The 16,632-nt window shown below is 38.6% G+C and overlaps 1 protein-coding gene across 1 annotated transcript in view; it reads left to right on the top strand.

Annotated features, from left to right (window-relative positions):
- LOC126095679 (uncharacterized) overlaps nucleotides 1–16,632 on the top strand; it is a 151,679-nt gene that overhangs the window by 46,163 nt on the left and 88,884 nt on the right. Inside the window, exon 3 of the mRNA XM_049910436.1 lies at nucleotides 15,856–16,068. Coding sequence (XP_049766393.1) covers nucleotides 15,856–16,068 — 213 coding nt within the window. The remainder of the gene's footprint in view (nucleotides 1–15,855; nucleotides 16,069–16,632) is intronic.

The following is a 16,632-nucleotide window of genomic DNA, read 5'->3' as shown; positions in this document are numbered from 1 at the left end:
GAGGTGCCACAAACCATTCTAAAAGCCACATATTTGGGAAAGATCTTTCATGTGTTAGATCACTTAAAATGTATCAATTCGTATTACACAAATATAAATAGTAAGACAAATATGGTATGTAAATTAACTTGGCAGTTGCAAGTGTCAGCCAGTCACAGCACAAGTACCGTGACATCACATGAACATCACGGTTTGATCACGCGAACTCAAACACGGGTCTGAGCACATTAAACATCCAAAGTTTAGAACTGAAACCACAAGAAACGTTAAGCTTGCAGTGAGGTTAACATATACCACATTAAACATCTCTCCAGAATGTATATTTTATTATGATTTGCCACGTGGAGTGGCCATGCGGTTTAAGGCGCCCATGTCACGGATTGCGCGGCCCCTCCCGCCGGAGGTTTGAGTCCTCCCTTGGGCATGGGTGTTTGTGTGTGTGTGTGTGTGTGTGTGTGTGTGTGTGTATTGTTCTTAGCATAAGTTAGTTTAAGTAGTGTGTAAGTCTAGGGACCGAAGACCTCAGCAGTTTGGTCCCTAAGAATTCACACACATTTGAACAATACGATTTGCTGTGGTAAACTGTTGGGAAATATTATGTCAGGGGATAAATAAGCGAGCTATTGATCATATCTTGGAGTTAGCTTTTGACGTTATTTAGTAGTTGATTATGAAATGGAAAGAAGAGACAATATGTAAACATTTGGCTAGAGTGTGCCTTTTTTATCTTCCACTGCTGCATTCCGTGCCACCAAGCAGTGACAATAGGCTCCTGAAACTTAGAACAGCCACAGGCCAGGTGGTATTGGACCACTGATAGATGGATGGAAAGATGGCATCCAGTGAAAGCATCCTTTGTGCTAAGTGCGAGAAAAATGTTAAAAATCAGGAATTCAGTGTTTTGTGTGGACTGTGGTGTGGAAAATCGTTTCACACGGAATGTGTGGGGCTCACCAACAGTGAAGATCGCATTCTAAAGTGCTCAAAAGGTCGCTTAAAATATGTTTGTGACAACTGTGAAGTGAGGTTAGCTGACGAAATCTCAGAAGACATTAATACAGCGAAACATGAACAAATCTTGTACTCTAAGCAGCAATGCAGTGTTGATCTAGTTGTGTCAGTGAATAATCTTAGGCAAATTGTGAAAAAACTTACCAGTGATAACAAACAAATAAAAGAAAAAACACTGTGATTGCCACAAACTCAAAGTTAGAAATATTGGTACCACGAAGTGAAGAAGCATCTCAACCATTGAGAAACACAGCAAGACAGTGTGCAGAGGACGTAGAAAACAACATGTCATGTATTATAGCGGAAATAAAGAGGTAAACATCGCTAATCTAAGGCAAAGTTCAAATACTGGGTTGGAGTGTGTCAGAGAACCAGCACGTACCACTATCACCAATCACAACAGCAGCAAAAAGCCTGAAAATTCATCATGTGGTAATTTTACAACGAGAAATAATTTTGAAGACCCAAACATTGCTAGAGTGGCATCTAGTACAAATGTAAACAATGATTGTGTCAGTGAAACTCAACCCCACTTTAAAAACAAACCAAATACAAACGTAAACAATCTGATCGTGAAAACTCTTCAGAAGGCATCAATACAGACTGGCAAGAAATGAAAAACAAGCAAGGAGGCAGAAGAAATTCGGCTGTAACGAAACAAGGAAATGAACTGGCCAAAACCACTGAAGACACAGAAAAAGAAAAGAAAACATCTTACAAGACTGTGCTACAAAATGGAAAATCTGATGAACAGTGTTTGAGGTCCACTATACAAACATTTGCGAATGCCAGTACTAAAAACAGAAATAAAGCCGTAATAGGTATTTGCGATGAAAAAGAAATGCTGTATGGTGACAAAAAAGTCTGGTTCCACCTAAGCAAACTAAGAGGTGGCACCACAGCTGAAACTGTAACTGACTTCTTATGGAACACTGTCCCAAATCACAACAATTTTACAGTTGAAAAACTAGAAACAAAGGGAATAAATAATAGCTTCAAAATTGGTGTTGATTTCTACCTAAAAGATAAAATAATGGACAACAGTATATGGCTGAAGAACATTGTGATAAAACGTTTTTTTATTCTGGAGGATGCCCAGTGCACCAGTGCGATAAACTCCCAAGACCAAGAACATTCCAGTGGAAAAGGAAATGATATCATTGAAGAAAATGTTGTCTTACTTATAGCAAGTGTAAATGTGCAGTGCCTCATAACAAAACTTGATATATTATCACTGTTTGTTGACAAAGTGAGGCCTGATGTATTATGTATATGTAAACACTGGCTAGCCGAACCACAAACAGAATACTACATAAAACCTTGAATATTTAGAAATGGCGAATGCATGGTGTAGAGAAACTATTATCCATGGTGGTGTTGTTGTGTATGAAAATAGTAAACTCAGTGCCAATAAAATTGACTTAAATAAATTTTGTGTAGATCTAGACCTAGAATTAGCTGCTTTGGGACTGTCAGATGCCAACTTAATTGTTTTTTCTGTCTACCATTCCCCAGATGGAAATTTTGAAAATTTCTGCAGCCAATTGGAAAGCTGTCTGTCACCTAGTGCACTTAGGGACAAAAATTGCTTTATGTGGAGATTTCAACATACATATTGGAGAAGGTAATGATAAAGAAAGAGCTTTCATGAACTTAGTAAGCAGCTGTGGGCTATTCGTAGGAAACTCTCTACCAACAAGAGGAGCTATTTGTCTTGACACAATTGTGACACACCTAAATAGTTGGTACTACAAAGTAAGTGCTGTAGACCCTGTACTAGTAGATCACCATGCAGTAATCATGAAGTTATGGACAAACTCAGTAAGTACATAACAAATTCCCAGCTGGCATTCAAATTATGTATTCAGAAATAGAGTTATTACAAAGAAAAGCTTAGATGATTTCAAAACTACTGTGTCTTCTATAGATTGGCACCAAATAATTGATGAATTGCCACCAAATTCTGCATTAAATCACATTTTCCAGACCCGTAAAGTGAAATTCGATGAACATTTCCCATTAAAACCCAAGAGATATTCAAATACTAAATCAAAATGTAGACAAAAAACTAACAAAGTAAAGAGATAGTATACTCCTAGACCAACCAAAATAAAATGTAATGTCCAAATACTAAATGACAAGGTTCAAATGGTTCAAATGGCTCTGAGCACTATGGGACTCAACATCTTAGGTCATAAGTCCCCTAGAACTTAGAACTACTTAAACCTAACTAACCTAAGGACATCACACACACCCATGCCCGAGGCAGGATTCGAACCTGCGACCGTAGCAGTCCCGCGGTTCCGGACTGCAGCGCCAGAACCGCTAGACCACCGCGGCCGGCTAAGAAAATGACAAGGTCAAAGCTTCTAAAGATATAGATATTAAGGATAGACTGTACACTAGTTATTTACAGACCAAAAGGATCTACAGGAAGAAAGTAGAAAAAGCAAAGAAGGAAAGCAATGCCAGATTTATTGAAGAAGCTCGCAGTCCTTGTAAAGCAGAATGGGATCTGGTTAATGAGCAAAGGAAAAAGCCCACCTCTTGCTCTAATTCTTGCAATCCAGATGAGTTTAATGACTATTTTATAAAAATAGTGGAAAACACAATAGATGAAATTCCTGACTTTGGAATAGATCCTGCAGCTGCTGTGAAATTTGAGAATAAATGCAGCATGGTAATGTAGAAGAGAGTGTACCCAAAAGAAATAATAAAAATTGTAAAAAGCTACAAATCTTCAAAGAGCCCTGATATTTATGGCATGCCCTGTACTATGTTAAAAACTATAATCAGTGAAATTGCACAGCCATTAGCAGTAGTAATAAATAAAAGCCTCCATGCAGGGGAATTTCCAGACTTCCTGAAAGTAGCACACACAGTGCCTGTTTACAAAAAAGGCAGTCCACATGAAGTGTCAAGCTACAGGCCCATATCTATAATACCAGTACTAGCAAAGGTGATGGAATTGATAATGAAAGAACAACTATTAAAGTTACTTTGAAGAAAATAGTCTCTTTTATGATGCGCAACATGGCTTTCGGAAGGGCAGGTCAACAACAACTTAGTTACAAACATAAGTCAGGGTTTTGAAGACAAAGAGTCTATAGCACTAGTACTCTGTATCCTTAGTAAGGCATTTGACTGCATCCCACATAAGGCCCTGCTCAGAAAGCTAAAAACATATGATGTAGGGGGATCTGTCCTGCAAACTCTTGAATCCTACCTGAGAAACAGATGACAGATTGTCTCCGTGCAAGGAGCTGATTCAGGTGAGAAGAAGCTACAGCATGGCGTGCCACAGGGATTGGTAATAGGGCCCCTGCTACTTCTTATCTTCGTAAATGACATAGGCTCCAATGGGCACACCTTGCAGTTTGCAGATGATACAACCTTGTTCTCAAAAGGAGAGAATGTTGAACAGGCAGTCCTACAAGCAGAAGTCTTGTTCAATGAAGCTAAGGTCTGGTTTATCATGAACAAAATGAAAATTAATGAATAAACAACCTGGCAACAGCACACCAAACATATATGTTCCGAACTTTCACGGGTTCTGTACCTCTTGAGGAAACTGAAAAGTATCGTACCAGAACAGTACCTTTTAACTGTGTACTATGCAATGTTCCACAGCTACATCAATTATGGGCTGTTGTTTTGGGGCCATTCTGCAGGCTGCAAGAATGTGCTTTTACTGCAAAAGAAAGCAATGAGGATCATTACTTCAAGCAAAAAAACAGACCGCTGTAAACCAATTTTCACCAGGTTAGGAGTCCTGACTGTTTACAGCTAGTATATATTGAACTGACTCTTCAACATAAAGAAAAACAATGATATTTACAGAAAGAGAAATGAAGGTCTCAAATACAGCACTTGCAACAAAGACAGTATCGACATGCCAAGGTGTCGATTAGCAAAGAGACAAAACAACTTCCCAATGGTGGCCCTAAAATTGTTTAATGCTCTGCCTGATCACATTCAGTCTTTACCATGGGAGCGGTTTAAAACTACTATTGTGTAAGCTAAAAGAGCAACCATTCTACAATATTGAAGAATTCTTCTCTAGTAATAGCATAGTGTTTACTTGAGCTGCAGCTTAGTTCCATGACTCCAACAACAACTGTTATATTTAATTTCATTATATACTTGTATCTATTTTATAGTTTTGATATTATTGTAATCTAATTTATAACTTAAATATGTCTTGCGGTATTAAATTACTATCATAGTAGAGTTGTATTCATGTATTTCGATAATGTATCTTGACACTGTCTGTCCAGTCGTGGTTGGTGAATGACATAGAATTGGTAATAAAGGTAATAATAACTGCTGATTAGGTGTGTTGCCTAGTTGCTCATAGTGTACAAAAGCTACTTGGCCTCACAAACATGAAAGTGTCTACATCCATACTGAACTTTGTGAAGTAATTAACACTTCCTCTCCCCCTCCCCTCTCTCTCTCTCTCTCTCTCTCTCTCTCTCTCTCTCTCTCTCTCTCTCTCTCTCTCTCTGCACTATAGTTAGATGTATAGAAAACCACCGATCTGCTAAAGGTATTGCATGCAGTCATTGAACTACATGCACTAATAGCTTGTGCTCTTCTGATAAGCTACTCTGTTAACCTCCAACATTAACTAAATGAACTCTGAACAACATTCCATGCAAATGAATACAGCAATAAAAACATACAACGAGCTATGGGGTACAGTAAAGACAAAACTGACAAAGGAACAGAATTAAAACTATCTTAGAGGCATCAGTGCCAGTACAGGCAAGATTCTTTGCCACACTGGCATTAAGCCTATATTTCAGAAAGGCTGCTAGATCTGAGATTTAGTAAGCCCCATGAAGCATTTCATGGGGACTGGCTTTCAAGAATTTCAGAATTCGTGAATGTGGCAATGTCTGTGTTTGTGAAGAGTCCAGCTCATGTTATAATGGTTAGGATTGTTACCTATAGATTGTGGGGTCCCAGGTTTGATTCCTGGCTAGGTCAGAGATATTCTTCACAAGTAGACTGGGTGTTTGTGTTGTCCTAATAATTTCATCTTATCTTCATCACAAAGACATGCAAGATGTCGAAGTGTTGTCAAATAGAAAGACTTGCACAGGTTTGCCTAACAATTGCAGGTGGAGTCTCCTGGCCAATAATGCCATAAGATAATTTCATTGTATTTATGTATGTGAAACTGGTACACTGATTAATATTTGCATGTGGGAGCAGTAATGTTATTCGCAACTGGGGCAACACAGCAAGTCAGCAACAGCCCATTACAGTTTTACTTTGAATGATGATAACAGAATTTAATTTTCACATGCCTCAGAACTTTCATATGCCTCAGTACTACATGCATTCTCTTTCAACCAGTACTTCAGGTTTCTAACTCTGGTACTAAGACATTAATCAGAGACAAAAATAGTCAACTAGTTGGGTTGCCAAATCTAGCTGGGACTCATCAGGACACTCAGAGATGAGGATGTGGAAATGAAGTAAAAATTTATTTAATATAATTACTTGTTATTTAGAACATAATTACATGGAACTTGTCCTTTGAAAAGGCACGGCTGACTTCCTTCCTCATCCTTCCGTAATCGGATGGGACCAATGACCTCGTTGTTTGGCCTCTTCCACAAATCAACGAACCAACCAACATGGAACTTGTTGCAGCAAAAGTATTTGGTACACCATATTTTTCAGAAGATTTCATCCTTTTTGGCAAGTCTTTTTTCTCTTTTGGGTATCTTATAAAACTCCATTCAAGTCAGCTTGTAATTAAATTGGTTCTGTAAGATTGATTCCATATTCCTTCGCAACAGTTGATTTCTTTCATCAGTCCACTGGGTCAACATCAGTGAAAATGCTCTTTCCACAGTGGCATTGTGTGTGGGAATAGAAAACAAATACTCACATAATTTTAGCAGTTGGAATTTGCATTCAGGATTTTCGGTTTCCTTAAGAAAGTAAATCTACCTTTCTTCCACAGAGTGCTTAAACTTCCATTCTTCTGAGTTGAAATGTTCACAGCATTTTTAGTCAGGTATATAATAGTGTTTTCAGTCATCACCCAATCTGTGGTTTCAGATAGCGACATCCAATCAAATACTTGATATTTATTAAAAGAAATAGCCCATTTCTCTAACTAATCAAATGCTATGGTATAGAAAGCCATTGTCTCTTCCTCTAATTTCGAAATCACATTAATTATTTCTTGGTAATTTGTTCAAATTCATCTCTGCATGCCAATAAAACTGGCAGTCGTGTCCTTCATTCAGCCATCTTTGAGTGATGATTAATATATTTCTTATTTCAATTATCAAGACTTTATTCTTCTAAATGCGTTTTATATTTTTTTCAAACAGAGCCAAGTTTGACTGCAGAGATGTGAAGTAAATTTCACTGATCAGACTACTGAAAAAACCTTAAATTAATTTAGGTGGCCTGAATTCAGCGTTAAAAGATTGTTTTAATGGAATCCAAAGCTTAAGAATTCTTGTTTTTTAGTGAGGTTGAAGAGTCTGATAGTTGACATCAATGTATAAGCCGAGCTCTTTCAGCTTCCATATCCTTACCATGTTTATTGAAAAATAATTAAATATTTTCATGAGGATTATTTCGATGTTGACAGTTAAGACTCCAGGAACACTTGACATAGTATTGTGGAGAATATGAGCAGGGCATCCAATTCCTTCTACATTTTTTTCTGGTTCTTCTTTGGTTTGGTGAAACACATTCTGCTGGCCGCATTAACGAAACCCTCGAAGGTCATATTTGTACTGTCTCTGTAAAAAGTGATCAATTTAGATAAGTTAATTTTTTGGAATGGAATTTACAGTTGTCTTAAAGTGTGTAGACAAAGCTTTGCAGTTGTCACCAATGTTTCGTTATTTAGTGAATCAAATTTCAACAGATCCCATTGGATTCCATTAGTTTCAGCAAAGCATTGAACAGCTAAAGGAAACTCTCTTCAAAATCATGCTGAGCGATCACATAATTACTGCCATTTTATAAAATACCTTTACAGCATAAGCATGTTGTGCTCCTGTTCACTGCTTCATTGTAATTAACTATGTATTAAAGTTTTCTACAAGATGGTGATAGCATCTTCCTCCTGACTCCCACCAAACCAACATAAGCACTGTTGCCAAATTGCCTGATTCACTGCCACACCCTGTGGTGTGTTTAGGTCATCTGGGTAGAATGACTCGCACACGTCATATTAGTTTTTGGTGCTCCAACATGGACGGAGGAATTGTGACAGTGCAAACAAATTAGTGATGACAAATATATACTTTATTGCACTATGATACTTAACTAAAGCTGTACAGAAATTTGTTGGATGTGCTTGCAGACAGATACAACTAAGCCTGTCAAGGTATGCATTATTGAATACAGTGTCAACAAGACTATGTCCACCCTGGGCACCACACTGTCAATTACCATAGTAAACACTTGTCCCTATGCGAAGGCTGAAGGTGACTCCACTTGTAGACTAAGTCTCACAGGCTGATAACCACTTTGAGCTGGAGCTACCAACTGCAATCCTGGCACTCCTTACTAGAACTGTCGTATGCCAGTGCCGAACATGAACTGTCTGTTACTGCCTGTGGCTGCCCCTTATTACAACAAGGAAGTCCACCTCATTGGTGATATTGCTGATTGGGCTTTGCTTGTGGTTGGCAGCGAACTTCAAAGTGCTGCCTGTGGCGCCAGTTGGGAGCTGTCTCAGCATGCCAGCTCTGGTTGCGTCCATTGGCGAGTACACAACACCCGAGTACACAACACTCTGTACTTTCAATATGAAACACACAGCACCAATTTGTTGTTCCAGGACTGAATTAATAAATTTGACAAGCTGTACTTCAAATTCACAACACCTAATGAAATTATGAAAATAGCCAGTTTTTTTTTTTTTTTTTTTTTTTTTTTTTTAAAAGCTCTTCTGGCTTCGAGGGAATAACAAACAAGGCACTAAAATTATGTGGTCACTTAATCAGCAACATAATGTGCTTTTTCACATAACCAGTCTATGAAAACTGGGGTATTTCCTTATAGATTAAAATATACAGCAGTGATGACAATACACTTAAGGTGGTGAGAAACATAATATCTAATCTCTCTGCTGCCAGTTCCTTAGAAAATATTTGAGTGTAGTATTCAGCAGGCTATATGAACAACTAAGATAAAATGGCTCGCTGATGCTCTTCCACTTTGGCTTTCACAAATAATTCTCCCTAGAGAGAGAGAGCAATATCCAGTCTCACAAAAGAAATTCTAGATTAACTAAGTTGTAGAAGGTAGTTTGTGGGGGATTTTCTTTGACCTCTCTAAATCTTAATGATTGTGTAAACCATAACTCACTGCACAAAAACTCCCATGCTATGGAATCAAAGTCAAGCCACTAGCTTGGCTAGTATTTACTTGCATAGTGGGAAACAAGGAGTTGCACTAACAGGTGTAGGAAGAACCAATAAGAGTGGGGAAATGTTCAGTACGGTGTTCCTCAAACCCCTATCCTTGTGCCACTGATCTTCTTAGTGTATGTTAATGACCTGTCAAGCATCATCATCATCATTTAAGACTGATTACCGTATTTACTCGAATTTAAGCCGCACTCGAATCTAAGCCGCACCTGGAAAACGAGACTCGAAATTAAGGAAAAAAAAATTTCCCGAATCTAAGCCGCACCTGAAATTTGAGACTCGAAATTCAAGGGAAATTCAAGTTTTAGGCCGCACCTCCAAAGCGGAACAAAGTTGGTCCATTGTAATATGAGACACAATTTAGGTCGAATGAATGACGATACAGCTACAGTAGTTTGGTTCGAGCCGTAGGCTTAGCAGTTAAGCTTTACCAGGTAACCATTGCTATGCGTCAGGCGCTCCGTCCGTATTTATATGGGTACCCTTCGTTTTTCACGTGCTTCGTCTGGTTTGAATTGATTGCTTATTTTTCTTTGATCTGATAAGTGCTGTTCTCTTTGTTATAGGTGTTTACGTCACTCTGAGCTGAAAATGCATTACTGTACTGTGTCATGCATTGTTTGTCGCATTCTGATAATTAATGTTTACGACCTGTCGCCGCTTGCGGCATGGTTTGCTTTAGTGCGTGCTACCGCCGCTTACAATAAAAAAAGAGAGGAATTGTCTCAGTAGCGAAATAATGGCAAGAGACTGCTATTTGTTGTTATTTACATTGCTGCTCTCTTTGTTAATGATCAAGAAGAACCAAGTAATAAACTGCGTATGATAGAATATGTTCTGAACGAGAGTTTAGCGAAAATTTTTCTCCGTTTGAAAATCTTTGCAGATGCCTCTTTAGTACATTACTTTCTGCACAGAAATTAGTCATCTTAGATTCAAAAATCTAGTCAATTGCCGTGCTTCATTTCTGACTGTATCCCTATTAGGCATAAGAATAATACGAATATAAACATGATATGATATGTGTATACTTCCACGTTTACTGTTGTCTCACTCTAGTTTCGTAGTTTATTAGCCAGACAGGATTTAAATGAGATAGCAGCAAACACGAAAGAATACATGGCAAAATGTTTATATTCGTATTATTCTTATGGCGAAGACAATACTGCATGTGATTCACAAAAGTTCCCATTAGCAACCATCTCTTCTCACAGGTAGGAAAAAATTCAGAACGTAGAATTGGCCATACTGACAAACATCGCAAACAGTGTTGCCAGTCGGACTTTCGTAGTACATTGAAAAGCTGCTACATTCGAAGATGAACAATACGGAATTTGTATTTACTTCGTTGGATAATGTATGAAAATGCAGTGGTCGAAATTCGGGGCGGAGAAAAAAAGCTCGTCTTCCGCCTTTTTTAAAATTTATTTACTGACGCAGAGGTTTTGGCGAGCGCTACATGTATTCGACGGCAGAAGTTAGTTGTGGCGGCACCTACCAACATATTTCAGAACTTCCGCTTACTTTGCACTCGATTCTAAGCCGCAGGCGGTTTTTTGGATTACAAAAACTGGAAAAAAAGTGCGGCTTAGATTCGAGTAAATACGGTATGCCTTTCAGCGTTCAGTCTGGAGCATAGCCCCCCTTATACAGTTCCTCCATGATCCCCTATTCAGTGCTAACATTGGTGCCTCTTCTGATGTTAAACCTATTACTTCAAAATCATTCTTAACCGAATCCAGGTACCTTCTCCTCGGTCTACCCCGACTCCTCCTACCCTCTACTGCTGAATCCATGAGTCTCTTGGGTAACCTTGCTTCTCCCATGCGTGTAACATGACCCCACCATCTAAGCCTGTTCGCCCTGACTGCTACATCTATAGAGTTCATTCCCAGTTTTTCTTTGATTTCCTCATTGTGTACACCCTCCTGCCATTGTTCCCATCTACTAGTACCTGCAATCATCCTAGCTACTTTCATATCCGTAACCTCAACCTTGTTGATAAGGTAACCTGAATCCACCCAGCTTTCGCTCCCATACAGCAAAGTTGGCCGAAAGATTGAACGGTGCACAGATAACTTAGTCTTGGTACTGACTTCCTTCTTGCAGAAGAGAGTAGATCGTAGCTGAGCGCTCACTGCATTAGCTTTGCTACACCTCGCTTCCAGTTCTTTCACTATGTTGCCATCCTGTGAGAATATGCATCCTAAGTACTTGAAACCATCCACCTGTTCTAACTTTGTTCCTCCTATTTGGCACTCAATCCGTTTATATTTCTTTCCCACTGACATTACTTTCGTTTTGGAGATGCTAATCTTCATACCATAGTCCTTACATTTCTGATCTAGCTCTGAAATATTACTTTGCAAACTTTCAATCGAATCTGCCATCACAACTAAGTCATCCGCATATGCAAGACTGCTTATTTTGTGTTCACATATCTTAATCTCACCCAGCCAGTCTATTGTTTTCAACATATGATCCATAAATAATATGAACAACAGTGGAGACAGGTTGCAGCCTTGTCTTACCCCTGAAACTACTCTGAACCATGAACTCAATTTACCGTCAACTCTAACTGCTGCCTGACTATCCATGTAAAGACCTTTAATTGCTTGCAAAAGTTTGCCTCCTATTCCATAATCTTGTAGAACAGACAATAACTTCCTCCTAGGAACCCGGTCATATGCCTTTTCTAGATCTATAAAGCATAGATACAATTCGCTGTTCCACTCATAACACTTCTCCATTATTTGCCGTAAGCTAAAGATCTGGTCCTGACAACATCTAAGAGGCCTAAACCCACACTGATTTACATCCAATTGGTCCTCAACTAATACTCGCACTTTCCTTTCAACAATACCTGCGAAGATTTTACCCACAACGCTGATTAAAGAGATACCTCTGTAGTTGTTACAATCTTTTCTGTTTCCATGTTTAAAGATTGGTGTGATTACTGCTTTTGTCCAGTCTGATGGAACCTGTCCCGACTCCCAGGCCATTTCAATTATCCTGTGTAGCCATTTAAGACCTGACATTCCACTGTATTTGATGAGTTCCGACTTAATTTCATCCACCCCAGCTGCTTTATTGCACTGCAATCTATTGACCATTTTTTCCACTTCCTCAAATGTGATCCTATTTCCATCATCATTCCTATCCCATTCTACCTCGAAATCTGACACATTACTGATCGCATTTTCACCTACATTGAGCAACTCTTCAAAATATTCCCTCCATCTGCTCAAGGCATCCACAGGATTCACCAGCAGTTTTCCTGGCCTGTCCAAAATACTTGTCATTTCCTTCTTACCTCCCTTTTGAAGACTGCTAATTACACTCCAGAATGGTTTTCCAGCAGCTTGACCCATAGTCTCCAACCTGTTTCCAAAGTCTTCCCATGATTTCTTCTTGGATGCTGCAATTATCTGTTTGGCTTTGTTTCTTTCTTCAACATAACTTTCTCTGTCTACCTGGGTTCTGGTATGTAGCCATTTTTGATACGCCTTCTTTTTCCTTTTACAGGCTGCCTTGACTGTATCATTCCACCAAGCTGTTTGCTTCATCCTACTTTTACACACTACTGTTCCAAGACATTCTTTAGCCACTTCTAGTACTGTGTCCCTGTAGCTTGTCCATTCCTTTTCCAATGACTGTAATTGACTACATTCAACTAACTGGTACCTTTCTGAGATCACTGTTATGTACTTGTGCCTGATTTCCTTATCCTGAAGTTTCTCCACTCTTATCCTCCTACATATGGACCTGACCTGCACTTTTGGCCTCACAATCCCAATTTCACTGCAGATTAAATAATGATCAGTGTCATCAAAGAATCCCCTGAATACACGTGTGTCCCTCACAGCCTTCCTGAATTCCTGATCTGTTATTATATAGTCAATGACAGATCTGGTTCCCCTGCCTTCCGAAGTATACCGGTGAATGTTCTTATGTTTAAAAAAGGAGTTTGTGATTACTAAGCCCATACTATCACAGGAATCCAAGAGTTGTTTCCCGTTCCTGTTGGCCTCCATATCCTCTCCAAATTTACCCATAACCTTTTCATACCCTTCTGTTCGATTTCCAATCCTGGCGTTAAAATCACCCATGAGCAGAACACTGTCCTTGTCCTTTACTCTAACAACTACATCACTGAGTGCCTCATAATAACTATCCATCTTATCTTGATCTGTCCCTTCACAATGCGAATATACTGACACAATCCTAATTTTCTTGCTAGACACTGTCAAATCTATCCACATCAGTCGTTCGTTTACATACCTTATTGCAACTACGCTGGGTTCCATTTCTTTCCTGATGTAAAGCCCTACACCCCATTGTGCTATTCCTGCTTTGACGCCTGACAGGTAGACCTTGTATTCTCCCACTTCCTCTTCTTTCTCACCCCTTACCCGAATGTCACTAACCTGTCAAGCATTAGTAAATAAAATGGCAAATACAGTATTGTCTGATGATGTTACTAGTATTTTGATCAGGAGTATGAAATCCTTAATGTAGATTACATCTGAGACAATAACACACTGGGTGTGGTATACAAATGATTTGTGGCAAACGGTCTATCATTCAACCTTTCAAAAACAAATTTAATGCAGTTTCAGACAGTAAATAACAAACAACCTTTTGGAATAGATATACCAATGAGCAGAAAATTAATAAAACTCCTCATATAAAATTTGTAGGCACATGAATGGATACTCAGTTAAGATGGAATGAACATGTTGATCACCTGCTCAAGAAACTAAGATTGACATGCTTTGCAATAAGAGCTATTTCACCCTACATGGGCAGGGAAATACTATGTTGTCATATTTCTAAATGTTTTTTATAGTTTTTCCAAACAGAGCCAAGTTTGACTGCAGAAATGTGAAGTAAATTTCGCTGATCAGACTACTGAAAAAATCTGAAATTATTTTAGGTGGCCTACCTCAGCGTTAAAAGATTCTTTTAATGGAATCCAAAGCTTAAGAATTCTTGTTTTTGAGTGAGATTGAAGAGTCTGATAATTGATATCAATGTATAAGCAGAGTTCTCTCAGCTTCCATGTCCATACTATGTTTATTGAAAAATAATTAAATATTTTCATGAGGATTATTTCAGTGTTGACAGTTAAGACTCTTGCAGCACTTGACATAGTGTTGTGGAGAATTTGGGTAGGAGTCATTCCTTGTCATCCTTTCTATTAAATCTCCATGGACCCCGGGTCAGGGCAACTTTTCCAAACTCTACACTTTTTCCTAAACCTTACCAGTTCTTTTCCTTCGTCCCTCTTCCTTCGCCTTCAACCCTTCTGCCTGAAAAAGGAGCCACTGACCCCAAAAGCTTGCAAGCTGTAATACCTTTTGCATGTGTTCTCCTGGTGCTACTTGGAAAATAGAGTTTTCATCTATCTTATTACATTATATTTTCAAAAATTCAGTATTTTCATTGATAAATCAATTAGTAGGTGTAAATTGTCCAGCTCAGTTTAGCATATTATGTGCTGAGAAGCATCTCATTTTGTGTCGACCTCACGTCAAGGGCATTGGCTTATTCTGCACATTTTCACCTCCTGATGTCAGATTGAATTACTGTACAGGCAGTGCACCATAAGTAAATAAAGCATTTATTCAACAGAAGTGATAAGTAAAAATGTGTAAAGTAGACAGCTGTACTTCTTGGAGAAGCATTTTAAAGTATCTTGGATTTTTTACATTCACTTCCCAGTTCATTTACTTCTTAATACTTTTTGTTGCTGAATATGAAAATCAGTTTCAACCCAACTGTGATGTACACAGTCACAATACAAGACACAAAAATAATTTTCGTGTAGACTTTGCCTCTTTGTCCAGGGTTCAGAAAGGAGTTGTATACTCTGGTGGTAAGACATTCAACAGGCTCCTGTCTAACAAAAGGCAGGAAATTGGGGATCCCTACTAATTCAAAAGAAAATTAAAAAGATACTTCATTAGACACTCTTTCTATAAATTATCTGAGTAGCTAATTACAGACTGAAAATTTTAGTTACATAAAGTAGCTGTGTTTGTTGTAAAGCTGTATGACAAATAATAATGTACTATAAATAGGTCCCTGTCTTTATAGATGTAAAAATATTTTATTTGAAAAATGACCATTACAATCAGGTAAATATTAAGCAGCTAATAGCATGTAAACAGCAACCATATAATAAAACAGAGAGGCAACACCTGTTTTCAAAGTAGCAGCTTCATTATCAATTTCAGTTAGCAAATTTAGATGGCATAAGCATGAATAGTATTAAGCAGAATGGTGGTACTTTATTGTTAATATAGTATACAGGCTAAGTTTTTATTATGTCTTTGTCTCATACTAAGGTATACCTCGACTTGTTCCACATCCATGTGTGTTCTCTTTCTTGATGAATAAATGAATGAATGAGTTTGATACGCAGGCTCGCTGCGGCTGTTTGTGCGCCTGTCGTGCCTGGGTCAGACGCTGGTGACAGAGTTTGATGCAGACAGCACTGTGCTGTCGCTCAATACAGCAGACACCAGCCCTGCCTGCCCTGGCTGCTTCTCAAGAGCTGAGCCAACAGACCCACGAGCCTCAGACGTGTACCCTGCACCGCCTCTACTGTCTGACCACGAGCCCTGCTGTCCCAAAGGTACAGTAAAACACAACAACAACACCTATGGCTGTGTCAGGACATATTCCACCATTGCTACAATTTAAGTTTAACATTCTCTCAGTAAAAGCATTTCCCCTCTGGTAAAAAACTGACAGATTAGCTGAAATATTATGTATTAACCTCCAAAAGTACATGTATGTAATCTAGTTAATCTTGTCATTTTCTGTAACAATATTTCTTCATGAAGTAAGGTTTCTGAGTCCCCAGTTCAATGAGTAGTGTCATGTTTGTTTGTTGATTACCACTGACAAATCAGGAAAAGACTGAAACATTTCAAAAAGCAACAAGGTTATGCCAAACTTTACATCCACATCTGATGGTTTCACCTTCGATAGTGTCACATGTCTCACTCAAAGAAATAATTCAAGGATGTTTGAAAACTTTATCCAGGACTTTGATACTCAGCATTGTGATCAGCTGTTTGATTCGTTAGCTTGTGTGTGTGTGTGTGTTTCTCTTTCTTCTTATGATGAAGGCTATAATGTGTAAGCATCTTTTAATTGTGCCTGTCTGCAACTTAATGTGTCACCTTTACAGTAT

This window comes from Schistocerca cancellata, chromosome 8 (assembly GCF_023864275.1).
Source record: "Schistocerca cancellata isolate TAMUIC-IGC-003103 chromosome 8, iqSchCanc2.1, whole genome shotgun sequence".
Taxonomy (NCBI): Eukaryota; Metazoa; Arthropoda; class Insecta; order Orthoptera; family Acrididae; genus Schistocerca; species Schistocerca cancellata.
Note: the sequence above shows the minus strand (reverse complement) of the source record. Positions and strands in the feature narration are given on the sequence as shown.